This window comes from Anser cygnoides, chromosome 1 (genome assembly GCF_040182565.1).
Source record: "Anser cygnoides isolate HZ-2024a breed goose chromosome 1, Taihu_goose_T2T_genome, whole genome shotgun sequence".
Lineage (NCBI taxonomy): Eukaryota > Metazoa > Chordata > Aves > Anseriformes > Anatidae > Anser > Anser cygnoides.
Window position 1 is genome coordinate 36,838,062 of NC_089873.1, and position 16,033 is coordinate 36,854,094.

Consider the following 16,033-nt stretch of genomic DNA (forward strand, 5'->3'; position numbering starts at 1 on the left):
AAATCATATCATTGGAGTAATGAATCAGTTTTCAACTTCCCTGATTTCTATTTCTTTTGGCAACTATAGCATTATTTGGACAAGTCCTGTAATATCAGTACTTCAGTTTTCTTAGCTGAAAAGTGGGAGATACCCTTCTGTGTGCTGAGGTAGGATTAATTGCAGTTCTTGAAAATCAGTAATACAGAGGGCCTCTAACAGAAGCACTGTGAGAGGGAAGACACGGTGTTACGTACACTTTGGTACTAGGAGGACACAGTGGCAATACACCTCAGTGCTGGGACTGCCAGTGGTTCCTTGCAGCAACCAGTTTGTAGCCTGGATGGCCATTTCGTCTTGGGCTCCTCTTTGGCCATGCAGCCAAGTGTAGGCAAAGCAATGCTTTCTCTTTCCTCTTCATGGGAAACAGCAGAGCTGCAAATTCTTTCTGCCTGGATGCAGAAAGAGCTCTCTGTATTCATTCCTTCTTTCCCACATATCCAAATACTCATGCACTGCATGCACACAAGCAACTATTAAATTTGGCTCCTCGTTTAAAAGCAGCATGCAAATACATTATGTTATTTCGTATCTCCTTTAAACAGAGTCAGTGCTAAGAAAGATAAACAAGCCTTTTGAAATGGTGCGGAAAGCACACAAACTTACCACTTGGCAGAGGTTTGGGTTTTCAATAAAGGGGCTTTCACAGAAACTAGGACTGGGTTACCAGGAAGGTATCGGCAATACACACACCTCGTTCTCGCATCTGCAGCTTGTAACAGCTTCGGCGTGGAGGTGACCTGCTAGTAGCAGTAATGCCCCTACTAGGGCAGCTGGGAGAGCTCAACACGTGGACACACATCTAAATTCTCTGTGCCTCCTCTGCTGGTCCATGGTGTCTACAGGGACCAGTTCCTGACTCACACATCCTGTCATCCATGTCTGGGAGCTGCTTGAAGAGTTGCAGTTGGCACAAAGCAGAGACTCTCTTTTAGAGAGTGTGACGGCTTCTGTGCGGTACCTGCCTGCCAGTGTTTGAGACTGCGTCCCACGCTGGTTTTCATTTATTAGTTCTGACAAAGCTATCACACCCAGGCGGGCAGCACACTGCTGGAACGAGCCGCCAGACCCACCTGGGAGTCAGGCCAGTGCATTTCTCAGTCCAGTGCTGGTCTGGATTCAGTAATAACTGAACCTGGGTCAGGGCAGGTCTCCAGAAGTGGTTGGAAGAGGCAGGGCTGCAGCACAAGGAATCAGCCTGCGGAGGTTTTGATGCAGAAAGCAGATCTGTGTCACAACTTCTCTCCAGCTTCCCATTTCCAGTACACAGGGTGGAAAGGCTCGGGAGAAGATGAACCACGTCACTGTGCAGACATGCTGCTAAAGCAGGAGTGTTGAAAGAAGTAACTGATGCACCTTCCTACCTGAGCCCCATTCCATAGAAAATCCACATACACGCAGGCTCAGAACCACCAAAACCTACAAAGATTCACAGACAGGGGGAAGGCTGGGTGAGTTGGAGACCACAAGGCACCGCTAGCAGTAACAACTGCTGCTTCTGCTGGAGGAATGGGAAGTGAAGATATGGTCGGGCTCCTTCCACTGAGAGCTGCTGAGTTTAGGCAGGTGGAGAAAGGCCTCGTACTAAAACCAGTGACCATGAGCAGTGCAGAAGAGTAACATGGCACTCCAGTGCAGAAGTGAAGCTGCATAGCATTAGCATGTCTAAGATGTGGTATGCCCTCTAACGAGAGAGAGGAGAATTTCAATTGCTCTGCGGACCCTATACGTGCAAACAGCTCCCAGGCATAGCAGGTCCCTGCCAAGGACTCCTGTCCTTAACCGGTAACCAGAAATATTTCTTTTTGATTTATATAGTTCAAGTTTAACAGAAACATAAAAATAAATTTAAAGTCCTGTATTCCACTTGAGGAAATGTAATGGCTTGAAGTGATTTTCAGCTAGAGCTTTGATTCAGTGTGACTCACTAGGTTATAAATTACACAACTTGACAGCAGTCTTTTTCCCCATGAGTTTTGATGCAGTCAGTGGTAGCTCACCAGGGTCGGTATTCCAGTGTTCACCCACAGCGTTATAGGTTTTTTGCTCCTGCAAGTGCTTCTCTTTGCTATTTCTGTGCTGAACACCACAATCCAAATGGATTTCCTTTATACCAGCAATGGTGGACTGGTCTGCTTCTGCAGAGACTCGCAAGAAACTGTTTCACCCCATCCCAAAATCTTCTGTTCCCCAGCACATTAGTGGTGCTGAGCCAGTGGGATCTCCCATAAGCACAGATGTAGGAACAGCTTTTGCCCCTTAGTTTCCTACAGTGGCATTTCCTAATGAAGTGCAGCGCTACTGTGTGGTAGACAGAAGTCTCACAGCTGATACTCTTCTTATACTTCGTTCTTGGTACCAAAATACTAATTACTAGACACCAGTAGGTCTTCTAAGAAACATAAGTCAACACGCACTTTGCATCTACAAATAAATGCTGATTGGGAGAAATAGCCGTACCAGAGAGCATGAATAAACACCAAGAACTCTGAGTACAGTTAGCACATTTTTATATATTTATTTTAATGTCTACTATTAAATATAACTTTTTTGATTCAAATGCTTTTTTAGCTATTGGCATCAGCTCCTGTTTCTCATTTCCAAATTTTTGAATATACATGTCAATGCCACTGGACAGTATTCCTCATCTAGTCTACTATGATTTTCCCTAGGCGTTGTTAACTGTAGCATTCTTTCTTGGTTAACAGAAGGAGCATTACTGAAAATTTAGGTTGTTTCTAACAGTGGCATTTATGTAGAAGACACATTGAGTAAAAACTTTACAGATTACTTGTTCTGAAAAATAATTTCTTTTATCCCATCAGTACCCCACTTGCATCACATAATCTTTCTGACCAGCATAGAAAATAGTGCATCCTTGTTACAAAACATTAAGAACTGGTGCTTTTATTAAGCTGACTTTGTTTTGCCTGCTTCAGAAGAATTTTGGTGGATTGCTATAGAATCAGTCAGGAAGGTACATGGGATCTTTTTGTTTGTTGTCTACACCCCAAACAACTTAAGACCTTTCTCTTACTTTGTCTACTTAACATTAATAGAGTTATAGCCAGACAGTTCATTAAGAAAACTAATTAGACAAGCTCACAGATAAGAATATTGTATCTGATATCCATATTCAAATGAGTGAATTCAATGAGAATGAATCTGTATTCAAAACTGATGGCAAGCATGTTCCCTCAGGTTATTTATGTTCTGATATTTTGGTTTCATGAGCTGTCTAGCTCAGCAAATGACACAGGGTTTGGGAGATTTGCCACTTCTTACAATTAAAGACACTACTTGCATATTGTGTGATTTTAATGAGAGGAGGGAAGACTTTCAGGTATTATTTTTCTAATAACACAAAATGAGAAGATACTGTCCAGGGACATGTTGGGTCAAGAGTCAAATCAAGTAAAATGACTAAATGTTATTTTAGACGATAATATGAAAGGGAATTTAAAATACTCTCTTCTGTTTACAGGAATAGACAATCTCTATGAGAGGGCTCTTCACATCCGCAAACTCCTCCTTACTTTGCCCAGGTCGGTCCTTATAGTGATGAGATACCTCTTTGCCTTCCTCAACCAGTAAGTGCTTTATAATTCCTGGAGGTACCGTACCGTTGTCTGCCGTCCTCTGCTGGTATCGACGTTCTTTGCGTTTACTCATATTCTATGTATTGTTTACATTTAAGCTCCATTTAACACAAAAGATGATCTTCTAATTGGCAATGAAAATAGATGGAAAATGCCAGTTTTCATTCAAATTAAAATTCCATTTGTCCAACAATGAGCAAGGTTGTAATAAGATAGATTAAAGTGATATCTGAAATGGGGAGTGCAGGCTACAGCAATACAGCAAGAAAAACAACAAATACAAGTTGTAGTTAAATTTAAAATAATTTATATCATTTATTTATTTTTTTCCTCATCTGAAGATGATTGTAATTTCCTGATGGAAAAAGTAAACAATATATTCAGGCAAAACAGGCACTACAAGCTAGCTATTTAATGCTAGGCACTGCCAGGGTGAGATATGTATTGCTTCTTCTATTCTCTGGTAGTGGGGCTACCAGCACAGAGAACACGTATCCTCTGTGTATGCTTTGGTATAAACTGGGTGGATCCTGGCACTGCAAAACACAGGCAGCTGCTGGAAGAAGGGGTGTGTAAGAAAGGGAGAGAGGTGTTCATGTCTTTATGACACCAAAAAACTATTTCATTCTCAGAGAGAAAATAGAAGACAGTTTGGGTAACTGCACTGTGTTTCTCCCTCCAGCCCTTCATAGCCCCCTCTGGTTTTGCTGAGGCCGGTATTTTCACTGCAAACTTTTCTTCCTGTGCACTTTGCCCTGATTCTGGCTCTTTTCTTTCTGCTGTTATGTTGTCTGTTTCCCCTTATATCTGTCTTTGTATTGCCTTTTTCCTCTTTTTTTTTTCTTTCTAAATTTTCCCCCTGCTGATTCATTCTGTCTTTGCTACCTTCCCCATTTCATCCTTTCTGTCTGTTCCTATAGAAACAGGGTCTTTTCAGCCAGGTTATGTGTGTGTGCCTGCATTCACAGTTGTTCCTATTTCCTTTCTTCTAGTAATTCATAAACCATTTTCAGTCAATATTTAAAAGAGAGGCAGAGATCCAAAGTTTTGTGAAAGTAACTATTCACTGAAAATATGAATTCATCCCTCAGAAGTGACACCATGTAAATAGCTCAAATGCTTACATTGCAGCTTCTTCTTCACTTAGACATATCAGTTACACAAGGTTATACTTAGTACACGGTCATGTTAGCTAAATCTATGCTCTCTACCCAGGAATGCAATTCAGAAAGAAGGTTAAGTCTCTTTCTGCATCCAGACTGCCTCTGGTACAGCCACAGAAAAAACATTCCCGTAGTCTGACTTCCTGCAAATCCATTTCTGCTTTTTGCATATGTTCATGTGACCTGCTTGGCCACATGAAGTCATCGCACCCCATGGCTTGAAGTCAACTGGTCTAGCCCCCTGCTCAAAGCTTCTAAAGTTAGATCGAGTTGCTCAAGGCCTTAACCAGTCAAGTATCTCAAAAGGCAAAGAACCCACAGCTTCTCTGGGTAGTCTGGGCCAGTGCTCAGTCACCCTTACACTGCAGAATTTTATTCCTGCTCTCAGTTGGAATATCCCTTGCTGTGACTGGCAGCTGTTGCCTCTCATCCCTTTGCTATGTACCTCCAAGAAGAGTCTGTCTCTCTCGTGTCTGTACTTTTGGTGGTCGAAGATTGCAGCTAGATTCCCCTTCTCTTCTTAAGGCTGAACAAACCCAGTGCTGTTGACCTCACTTTGTACACCAGATGCTCCAGCTCCCTAACCACCCCAGTGGACCTTTTCTGGACTTGCACCAGTTTGTCAGTTTCTCAAAACTAGACTTGGTGCCTCATGTACAGCATTGTGAGTGCCAAGTGGAGCGGAGTCAGTTCCCTTGACCTGCTGGTTTTGCTCTCCCTAGTACAGCCACGTATGCAGCTAGCCTTCATCGCCAGAGGACGCACTTCGGAATCACAAGTAACTTCCTGTACAACAAGACTCCAGTGTTTTTCACTGGGAGCCGCTACGCAGCAGTCAGCTCCAGACTGCAGTAAAGTACCTTTCACTCCTTTGTATTCATCCTTGTTGAACTTGATGAAGTCCCTGTTAATCCAGCCCTCCATTTTGTCAAGGTCCTTCCAAATGACAACCCTGTCCTTTAGTGTACCTACTGCTCCCCACAGTGTGGCATCATCTACAAGTTGGCCGAGTGTGCACCCCATCCCGCTGCCCAGGTCATTCATGAAGATGTTGAACCAGCATCAGCTCCACCAATGACCCCAGAAGAGTATTGCATGTCAGCGGTCACCAACAGCACTTCCCATGTTTCACAATGATGTTTTTCATGTTTTTACACAATCACCTTGTACACGTATAAAGGCTGAACAACCAACCTCACATATCAGTATAGCAACATCTCCGGTCAATGTACAGGATATGATAACATCAAGGCATAAAAAAGTCAGACCATGGTTAATTTTACAGAATAGTTGTAAAATGAATCATTTAAAGGTTGGCCTCTTTAGTTTGTATTGTTTGTTACAAGGCACTCTCTAAAATTCCCTTTCTAAAGGGACTACTGCATTTAGATGCAACCAGACATACCAATGCATATGCTGCTTCAGAGTGCAGAATGGCACTAAAGTAAAGGGTGTCCCAGCAATTCAGGTTCTGTTAAACTGGTCCTGCACAGAACCACACAAAAGCCAGAATTTCCACTAAAAATTTCAGTGTTTTACAATAGAGGAATAAAGATCAACTTGTCAAACTTGTCGTTCAAAATCAAAATTCAGAACTAGTCATGTTGAATTTTCTGTAGGAAAGGAGAGCTGGCAAAAGTTGATTAATAAGAACAATCGAAGACTTTTGTTTGGTTGCTTCCAAAATGAAACTCCTGTGGGAGTTTCTGAGCAAAAGGCAAGACGCTCAGGGCTTTTAGGATCTATAGTAAAAATGGAAACTAGAAGTCACAAGAGACATTGCAAGATCCAGGAACTTAGTTACCTCCAGAAGACAATTCAGTCTTCCTAAGTTATATACCGAGTTGGTGGAAGACTTTCATCAAGGCCAGATGAGAAATGATGAGTATGTAATACCCACTTATGATGCAGTCCACTTGGGCCTCCAAGGATAAGCACTGATGAGATGGAAGCAGCAGCAGTTGATGCATTTTATATTAGCCCATTAGGTCAGCGTATGCTAAATACACTAGTGTAGGAACACATACATATACATACGGATATGTGGTATAATGTATATGACCTATTGAAGAAATCCCCTTTTATGTTTTGTTACGTAGGGTTGTGTCAAAGAGAACAGGAAATCTCTGAATGGGGATGGAAAATGAAGTTTCTCCAGTTTTCCAAATAAGGTTAGTTACAGTGGAAAAGTCAATTTTTCTTGATTTTTCTTTTATAACAGCCTTTCGCAGTACAGTGATGAAAACATGATGGATCCATACAACCTGGCCATTTGTTTTGGGCCTACCCTGATGCCTGTTCCAGACATACAAGACCAGGTGTCTTGTCAGGCACACGTGAATGAGATAATCAAAACTATCATCATCCATCATGAGGCTATTTTTCCAGATGCTAAGGAACTTGATGGCCCAGTGTACGAAAAATGCATGGCTGGAGATGACTACTGGTAAGTCAGAATATTATCCTTCTTTCTTCTTAATGAAATCATTAGACTGATTGTCTGGACAACTCCTGTGATATAGAATAGCTGTCACACACCATAGAAGTATGGAAATAAATGAGAAATAAATGAGAAGAGCATTTAGGTTCACATAGAAAAGCGTTAGCTGTAAAACACATGAAGTAAAGGCAATTATGGTGAGATTCCCTACAATATCTTCTGGAAGATATTGTAGGGAATACCCTTGTATTGTAGGGAATACCCTTGTATTCAGCCAGATGATGCCAGGATTCCCAGTGTACTACACAAAGTCCATAGCCAGATAGGAAACTGGCTATCTGACTGAGAACCACCAGTTCACAAGAGATGTGAACAACTTAAATTTCAGTTTGTGATGCCTTCCCCCTGCTCCTTTCCTCCCTGAGCCACAGACACTTTTCATAAATGAAGGGATTCCAAGGTCCTGATAATTCCTTAATAACAGAAGATGTTATCTGAAACAGAGGTATGTAGACTTCCCCAGCAATTGTGTATCCATCGCATGTCATGCAAATCATGTTGTATATTACTTTATAACATTATGAGAATAATTTTAAGTAATTGGCATGGGAGTGGCACGTCTTTGATATGCGTGGAAAACATCAGTTACCACTGCAAAGGAAAGGGGCTGGGGTTTAGTGCCCATTGAAGCATCCTTTTCATGCTCTGGTTTCTCTTTCTGCTTGACCTTTTGTTTCCCTGCAGTGACAGCCCATACAGCGAACATGGTACATTAGAGGAAGTGGACCAGGATGCTAGTACAGAGCCCCATACCAGTGAAGATGGTATGTGCATTACGTTATTCTGTATGTGATAGGAGTAAGTCTTACAGGTGTTTTATGTAGACCTTCTTCCTTTCCTAATTGTGTCTTATTTGAAGCACAAGGATTTCAGTCCCGGTGCGCTGTAGCAAAACCAGCATTTTTAATCTCTTGTGTTCTTTTTCACTCTGATGCATCTGTGTTTGGCCAGCTGTTTCCTTGTCATCTCCTGGTTTGTCCAGTCACAGGAAGGGCAAGACAGAAACTATTTCAGTCAGCACATACTATTTTCTGATATAAAGTTACTTTTAGTGACTCTTTATCTTTGGTCTACAAAAGCTGAACTTATCAAAATATGTCTTTGAATATTTTAACCAAGGGATATTTGTCATTCAACATACTCTATTTTGATACAATTGTAAAAGCTGCTGCCATCTAAAGGGTTTTTAACTACTAAAAAAAACATGCGTTTACCCCACCCACCCCCAGTAAAACTTCTGAGCGAGTCATTTGCTATAAATATCGATCATAGACACTACGACAGTTCTAGGTACTGTAGATACCCATGAAAATCTTGAGCATCTGTTATATTAGCTCTTTTCAGCTAGGTTCGCTAAACCATAAAGGTCTATTTGGCTGTGATGTATTTCAGTTAGGCCATCCTTCAGATGTACCTCCCGGTAACTTTTGCTGGGTTTTAAACAAATGTAACAGAAGCATCAAAATTGTTAAATAACTGTTAAAGAAATACTACGTTTCCCTGACAAATGGTAGCCGGTTAGAGGAAAAAGATGGAAAATAATGCTTCCTGTAGAGAAAAGCTGCAGTGTGAGCTCACTGAATGTCTGGCCAGCAAGCGACTCAAAGAGAGCAACCAGAACACGTGCGCTTACGGCCAGCAGAAACAAAAGCTGCCTCGTGTCCGTCTCAGAGGATGCATGGAGGGAGGAAGAGGAAGAGACGGAGAGGGGGAGAGGGGAGGAAGGGAGCTGCAGCAGAGAAGGGAAATTAAAAAAAATACAAGTATGTCATCAGTAACAGCTGGGATGGCTGCCATGGGGAAGGGGAACAGGAAGGTGTTCCTATAGGAAACCTAGCTGCCTTGGTCCTAATGCACAGAAAGCAATGTAAGCAATTGTTCCGGTGTAGCTGCACCCGTCTGCTTTGTCACGTAGACAAGCCGACAGTGACAGATTGCCTGTCTCTTCCCCTTTCCCGGGGTGAGGAGGGGCAGGCAGAGTCTATCACTGCAGCTGCCTGGAGAGGAGGCACATTTGGGTGGGCAAGCATCACAGAAGGGTGAAAAAAAATAAGGGAGGGGAGAGGTCTCTGTTAATTTTATGCCTGGGGTCTATACCCATGCCTGCACTTACTGTAGGGAATATTGTTTTACAAGACAGCCTGGACATGTTTTTGTCTTGACCAGCTCTGCAGAGCTAACTGAACCTTCTTTCTCCAGTGCCACTAGATCGTGTGAAGAAATTCAGAATTATCCCTTATTTTTCCAAGATGGTATAGCTATGCTTTATAGGAAGTCCTTCTTCTACTGGAGGCATCAAGCCAGAGTAGAAGCTGAAGAAGTCTGTCTGCCTCTCCTTTAGAGCATAAATGAGGTAGTGAAGTGCAGGCGACACACCAGTGCTATATATGAGGGCCAACTGTGGGGACCTGGGACCAAAATGAGAGAGAAAGTGCTGAGTGGACATGGAAGAGAAGCGCAGCTTTTCATCAGCAGTCAAAGGTGGTTACTTCAAAACCATGCCTAGGAGAGATTAAAACATCAGAGGAGCAAAAGTATGCACATTCTGGCTATGGAAGTGTCACAGTGTGTGTCACCTGTGCCTCGTTTTACACTGCTGTTGTGGTGCCTGTATTACTTACACCTGTGTCCTTGATGGAGACAAACCCTGAAGAGAAGAGCTGTCAACAGAAGGGTGTTCTGTTAAAAGACTGAGCTGCTCAATACATGGTTTTTTGTTCACCAGATTAGCGAGCAAGTTAACTGTAGTTGCCCCATCACACCTTTTTAATCAATTCAGTGCTGAAAGGAAGCAGACATTTGTGTTTACAGCAAACTAGTCGTGAGCACAAAAATATTTGTAATCTAGGGAAATACTGTTGCAAAGATAACGATGAACAAGCCTGGGCTGCATACAAAACTCTGTTGGCCTTCAGTTCTCTGTCTGCAAGCTTTAGCCCGTTCTTTTCCATGGACAGGAGCTTTCTTTTATAACAGATCACTTTTCTATTGCTGTCTGTAGACATTAAATTAAATGCATTCACCATCTCACATATATTCCAACACATATATTCATGTGATTTTTTGGACAATTCCTTTTTAAAAATGTTCTTGGTACCAGAAGTGAGAATAGGTGAGAATTGTGCAGTCTGCATACATACTGAGTCTCCTGGGAGTCGCTGACTGACCTGTGATGGGCAAAAAGAAAGCTTCCACTAAAGGGTCTGGAGTATTTTGGTGGTTTAATGTGACTGATTCACTGGTTATAAGCTGGATGCATCGCTGCCAGTTCTATGTGGAGAGAGAGAAGGGGAGGTGCGGCGTTGTTGCTGTACTGATCGCACACACGGTCCTTATGCATTTCACCCTGTTAGGAGATGGAAGAAGCAGATTGTGTAAATTTCTTTTAATGTTGAAAGTCTGATTAGATTTATGCTAAAATGTTCTGTACATAACCACGATCAAACAGCTAGCCCTGTAGGAATTACAGGGCTATTGAAACATAATCCAGAGGTTATGATCAAAAGCTAAAGGATTTATTTTTCTACTATACTTATTGTAAAGATTTACTTGCTGTATAAACTTAAACTGCAAGTGAATCTCTCTGTGCCTACTAGAATAAACCCATCTGTATTTTCTGTTTAAGTAGTGCTAGGAATGTTTAATTACAATTTACAGAACAAACAGAGTTTTTAAAAATTAAAAAATGTATTATGTCTACAGAGGTAACATCTGGAAGTTCAGGGAAAAGACAACTGGAACTTACAACTGAGCATATAAATACTTCATAACTCTTTAATTTTATTCATATAAGTTGTCTTTTTTTTTTCCTAAGGCTATTTGTTTTCATATATTTGTTGATCACTGGAAAGGGAAGAGGGAAGGAGAAGATGATACATTTTACTGTGTTTACAGGCTTTTTTCAATTTGCAGAAAGTATCCCTATTTAGAAAAACAGTTTCTTTTTTCTCCTAAATCTGGAAATGAAATTTGATTTGTGAAGTTCAGAACATTTGTACTCAAGCTGAGGCACAAATATATATATATATATATATATATATCTGTAATTCTGCTACAGAACATCTACCTGAAAGTGCCTCTTCAGTAAAGATTCAACGGATGAAGGATGTTGTTTATGTTTTGCTCAAGGAGTTTTTAGAATATTTCCTTTGCCTTTAATTTGCTGGAGAATTTTTATTCTTATTGGAGGCATATGAGAAAGGGTGACCAGATTTGTTTTCAAAGGAAGTAAATGAGAATTTCCTGAGGAAGTTAAACAGATGGGTCATTTCTCTTGGGAAAACATACATACAATTACTGTCAGACTGTTCATAGATAGCTCATAAACATAGGGTAAAAACTGAGATGGTAGTTCTGCTGCAAACAAAAATTACAGGGACATGGAAGGCTATAAGCTACCGTCGTGTCTCCAACACACAGTATTTTTACTGCTTTTCAGCACTGCATGCTGTGATGGACAAATCTCTTCTGTCAACGCCTCGCAACATCGCTTTGCTTTCGTTGTTCCCCAGTCAGAGAATTGCTGTCCTGACGACACGACTTGGAAATTGCAAAGCTGCTGTTCTTTGATGGGGTGCAGAAGAGGCTAAGCAGATGGGGAGCTAGCTTCTTCTTGGGGGATTTCAGGATGTACCGTATTCCCAACAGGCAGCGTGCGTCTGGGGTAACTGAGGAAGTGTACAGCAACAGCGACCCCCCTGAAAAGCGCAGGGGGATATCTCCCCTCTCAGCCTCTGCTCCTTGTGCCCCAAGGTGCAGTGGGCAGCCTCGTGACACCTTAATGCTGTCGCCTCTGGAGGGAGGCTAATACTACATCTGGCACTCCAATTGCAACGTTACAATTAGCACTTATGTGTCCTATGTCCGTCCTGCTCTCCCGAGCTCTTGGATCAGGACAGCTCTACTTGCAGTCCGACCTTGGTTTTTAAGCCCACTACAGCATAACGTATCATCAAATGGTGGTAATAATCATAACAAAACTCGGGGGCATCAGTGAAAAGTGAGAACAAAGCTGGCTGATTAACAGAGTCCCTAAAGCTTTTCCTACACTTCTTCAATTTGTCCTAATTTTTCACTTCCATTCCTGTGCCTGAATCACTAGAGATGAGAGCTGGTGAGATCATATATGTCACCAAATACTCCGTGCTGTTGTAGGCAAATGCCCCCAGGTATGGACAGAGCAGTGCAATTACATTTCCCTCCAAGCTGTCAATTTTTCTGTCAGACATTACAATTCAGTACCATGCAGAATTCAAGATACAGATCCCAAATTTAGCTTTCATCACTTTTGCTTTTTTGAAAAATGCTCGCCTGTCATTCAGTAACCTTGATATTAAACGGCTTAGCTTTTCAAAATGCATTTATTTCTAGGAGTAACTGTCATGGTACTTCGGTTTTAACTATTCAGGCTTGACCTATAAAAAGGTGAATTGCTATGTAAGATGTAAAATCTGAATACTGTTTGCTACAGGAAAGTTCTGTCTATGTAACAGGAACATTCAAGCAAGGAAAATGCCCCTTTCAAAATAGTAAAACCTGTCTGAATTTATTTTTGGTTCCATTAATAAAACCGTGTAAGATTTACTGAGCGTTCCTCCGCGAAGAAGCAGAATTTGTTGCCAAAATCTAACAAACATGTCTCAAAAATAACATCATTATCCGTACATAACCAGTTCATGCAGCTGTTTCCAATGGGGCGACTTCCTTCAGACATCTGAGAAAATACGTGGGTCTGTACTGAGGTTCGGGCAATGGGGGATGCAGGAGACAGACTCCCATCCTGTGCCAAACTTACATTTGTGTAATACTACCGAGAGAGAGAGAGAGAGATTTCTAATTTAGTCCATTAGTTTGTAAGTAAAAAGACATTTAGACCTGAATGCTCAAGTGTGGGACACTGTATGGCCTGTTTAAATTAGCAGAGTAACAGGAGATGCCATAAGGAGCCAGCTTAGCTCAGTCAGCCCGGTATTCACGGCCATCATCAGTTAACTTCAGAGAATGCCAAAAGAAAATAGGTCTAGGCAATTTGGGGTTTTCTTGCTGGAAAGTGGGATTTCTTGTTGTTGTTGATTTTTTTGTGTTTTGTTTTTTTTTTTGTGGTGTTTGGTTGGTGGTGGTGTGGGGTTTTTTTTGCATTTTATCGTATTAGCCTTTAGTGAGTGCCTGGCACTCTGAAAGCTGGGAGCTTATGCTTCTGAATTTGTGACCCGCTCTTCCATAGCCCACAACATACCTGCCATCTGAAAACAGCGTGCTCATCCAAATGTCTTGTCCTTTTTAATTTTACCTGATCTCAGTGATACCTTCCTATAAAGAATTCCACAAGCAGCATGCACGATACGTATAGAAACAGCATTTCCTTTTATCAATATTAGATTATTGCGATTCAATTTAATATTTCTCTCTTAAAACGTGATGCAAGATAAACAGGCACACTTAGTTTACTTTATCTTCCCATGGCAATAATGTCTTTCCATACCTGTAATTGCTTTGTCACATCTGTACTGTTAGATACAGAGTAGCTAGAAATGAAAACAAGATCGTATATTAGAATAAATCACAAATATATACAGCAGCATTAAAGTTTTCCAAGTTTTCCAGAATGTCTCCATCTGTGTCATTTTTACGCTGCCTTTGCTTAAAAACATTTAAAAATAAAATAAACTATCACCACCACCCCACCCCAGGGAATATCTGTCACTGAGCCATCCAGCAGTGGTGCATTGTGAAGAATTAATGATGTTATTACTAGAATAGTTGCATTTATGTAATTAAAGTCATTTCTTCCAGTGTGCTTTATATTTGCATGTGTGACAGTGAATTCTCCGTACCCCTGTGTGCCACCTCTGGAAAGTTTCTGTTTTTACAGCTCCTGGCTAACCTAAACCCCCTGCAGCTCATCACTAACAGGAGCTCTTAACACGGCTGCGTAAGCAGCAAACCACAAGACAGCCTTCTGCAGGTTGGGCAAGTTATTAAAAATAGCTGCAAACTATAGCCTCAATAAAGGTATTGTCATTATATTTGCATACTGCAGGATGAAGTTAATTTTAAAAAGACATTCCCGCACGAAATGTTGTCATAAAGGGACAGTGGCTTTTATTACACGCCTGGCTCTTCGGGGAATTACAGCCTTGGCGATTGTAATTTGCACCAGACAGAAAGTTGCTATGCTGGTCATTAGCCCAGATGTTAATTTCCACTTAAATATTGCTCTGGTTACATAAAGAAATTTGTCATTTCAGGGGCTCTACTTTGAGTTATTCAAACCAACAGTGTATGCAATTTTTAGGACAGTATTTTGCAGGTTTTTCTTTGTATTTTGAGACTGTGATAACAAATCATAATCTGTTTGGGCTAAAGTGGTTTTGGTGTTGTGTGTAAAAAACTAGACGTTAATACTACAGCCGTTTTACTGGTGTCTGGGGACAGCTCTGAGCATGCCTGCACTTCACTGGCATCAGGAGGTTTCTGAACCAAGGACAGGCTACAGGATAGGGCCCATTACCACTATCGGGATGAATTTGCTTAAATACCGAAGGAAGACAATGTTATGTCTTTGTTTGTTTGTTTGTTCATTTGTTTGTTTGAATATCCTTTAAAACCAGGCTTTAAGAAAAAGTGCTGCTTTATTACTTCTTGATGGAGAGGCTTTGCCACACCGCGTGGAGATTGGCCAGGACTGCTGTAATCCATATTTGACTTTAGGAAATACCAGAGTCCCTTGCAGACACCAGAGGGACTTGGGATGTTGGAGCAGGCAGAACTGCCCGGAGCAGCTTCCAGCCACGCCAGGACTGCCCCTGCATCCTTAGGCAGTCTCGAGCTGTTCACCTTACTCAACAGGGTGTCAAAAGCAGCTAATGCAGATTCAAATACTAGGTTTCAGTGTATTTTAAAACATGAGGTGTTCACTAGGTCTGCACACTTGTCATATAAAAGACAGAAATCTCATCAGTTTAAGATTTTAAAGCCTTTAACACAGTCCAACAGAGCAGTGCATCCTTACTCATGCAGAAGGAAATCCTGTCTTCCTTCCTTTGCTGCTGCAGATGTTAAAGGCACTCCCATTTACTTTTCTTTTATCGCACAGCTTCCTCAGACCTCCAGTTATTCATCTGAGGTCGTTTGTGTTATTTTCAGAGGTCTTCGTTACCTCGCCTCCATCCCACTCCCGGGCACAAGAGAGCCCTTCCAGCAGGAGGCAGAGGCCTCTCTCCCAGCAGCAGCTCTGGTAGCGTTTGGGTCTGCTGTTAGGTTTTCTGCAGCTTCCAAAGCAACCCAGATGTTTCACATTCAGGGCACAGGCTGTTTGTGTTTCTTTGCAAGGGACATATTATAACCACTGCTTGAAGTCGGCCTTAGCTCAGCTGATCTGCCAGTTCTGCTCAATAAGGGTGAGCACAGAGAAAATGCAATCGAGGGGTTTTATGAAGCCCAAATATACAGATATGCCTGTGTGGGATCTGATAACTGCTCTTTTTCCCTCCCTACCCAGAGTGCGAGCCCATAGAAGCTATAGCCAAGTTCGACTACGTCGGAAGATCTGCACGAGAACTCTCTTTCAAAAAAGGAGCTTCCCTTCTCCTGTACCATCGAGCCTCTGAAGACTGGTGGGAAGGAAGGCACAACGGCATCGACGGACTTGTCCCTCACCAGTACATAGTGGTGCAGGATATGTAAGCAGGGTCTAGCACAACAAGGTTCTTGGGGGGGTATAAAAGCATACT

General features: G+C 41.8%; 1 protein-coding gene across 3 annotated transcripts in view; it reads left to right on the top strand.

Annotated features, from left to right (window-relative positions):
* SRGAP1 (SLIT-ROBO Rho GTPase activating protein 1) overlaps positions 1–16,033 on the top strand; it is a 151,509-nt gene that overhangs the window by 129,455 nt on the left and 6,021 nt on the right. For all 3 annotated transcript variants that reach the window (XM_066992485.1, XM_048065364.2, XM_048065365.2), the window contains exons 16-19: positions 3,524–3,629; positions 7,023–7,247; positions 7,986–8,065; positions 15,802–15,982. In XM_066992485.1, coding sequence (XP_066848586.1) covers positions 3,524–3,629; positions 7,023–7,247; positions 7,986–8,065; positions 15,802–15,982 — 592 coding nt within the window. The remainder of the gene's footprint in view (positions 1–3,523; positions 3,630–7,022; positions 7,248–7,985; positions 8,066–15,801; positions 15,983–16,033) is intronic.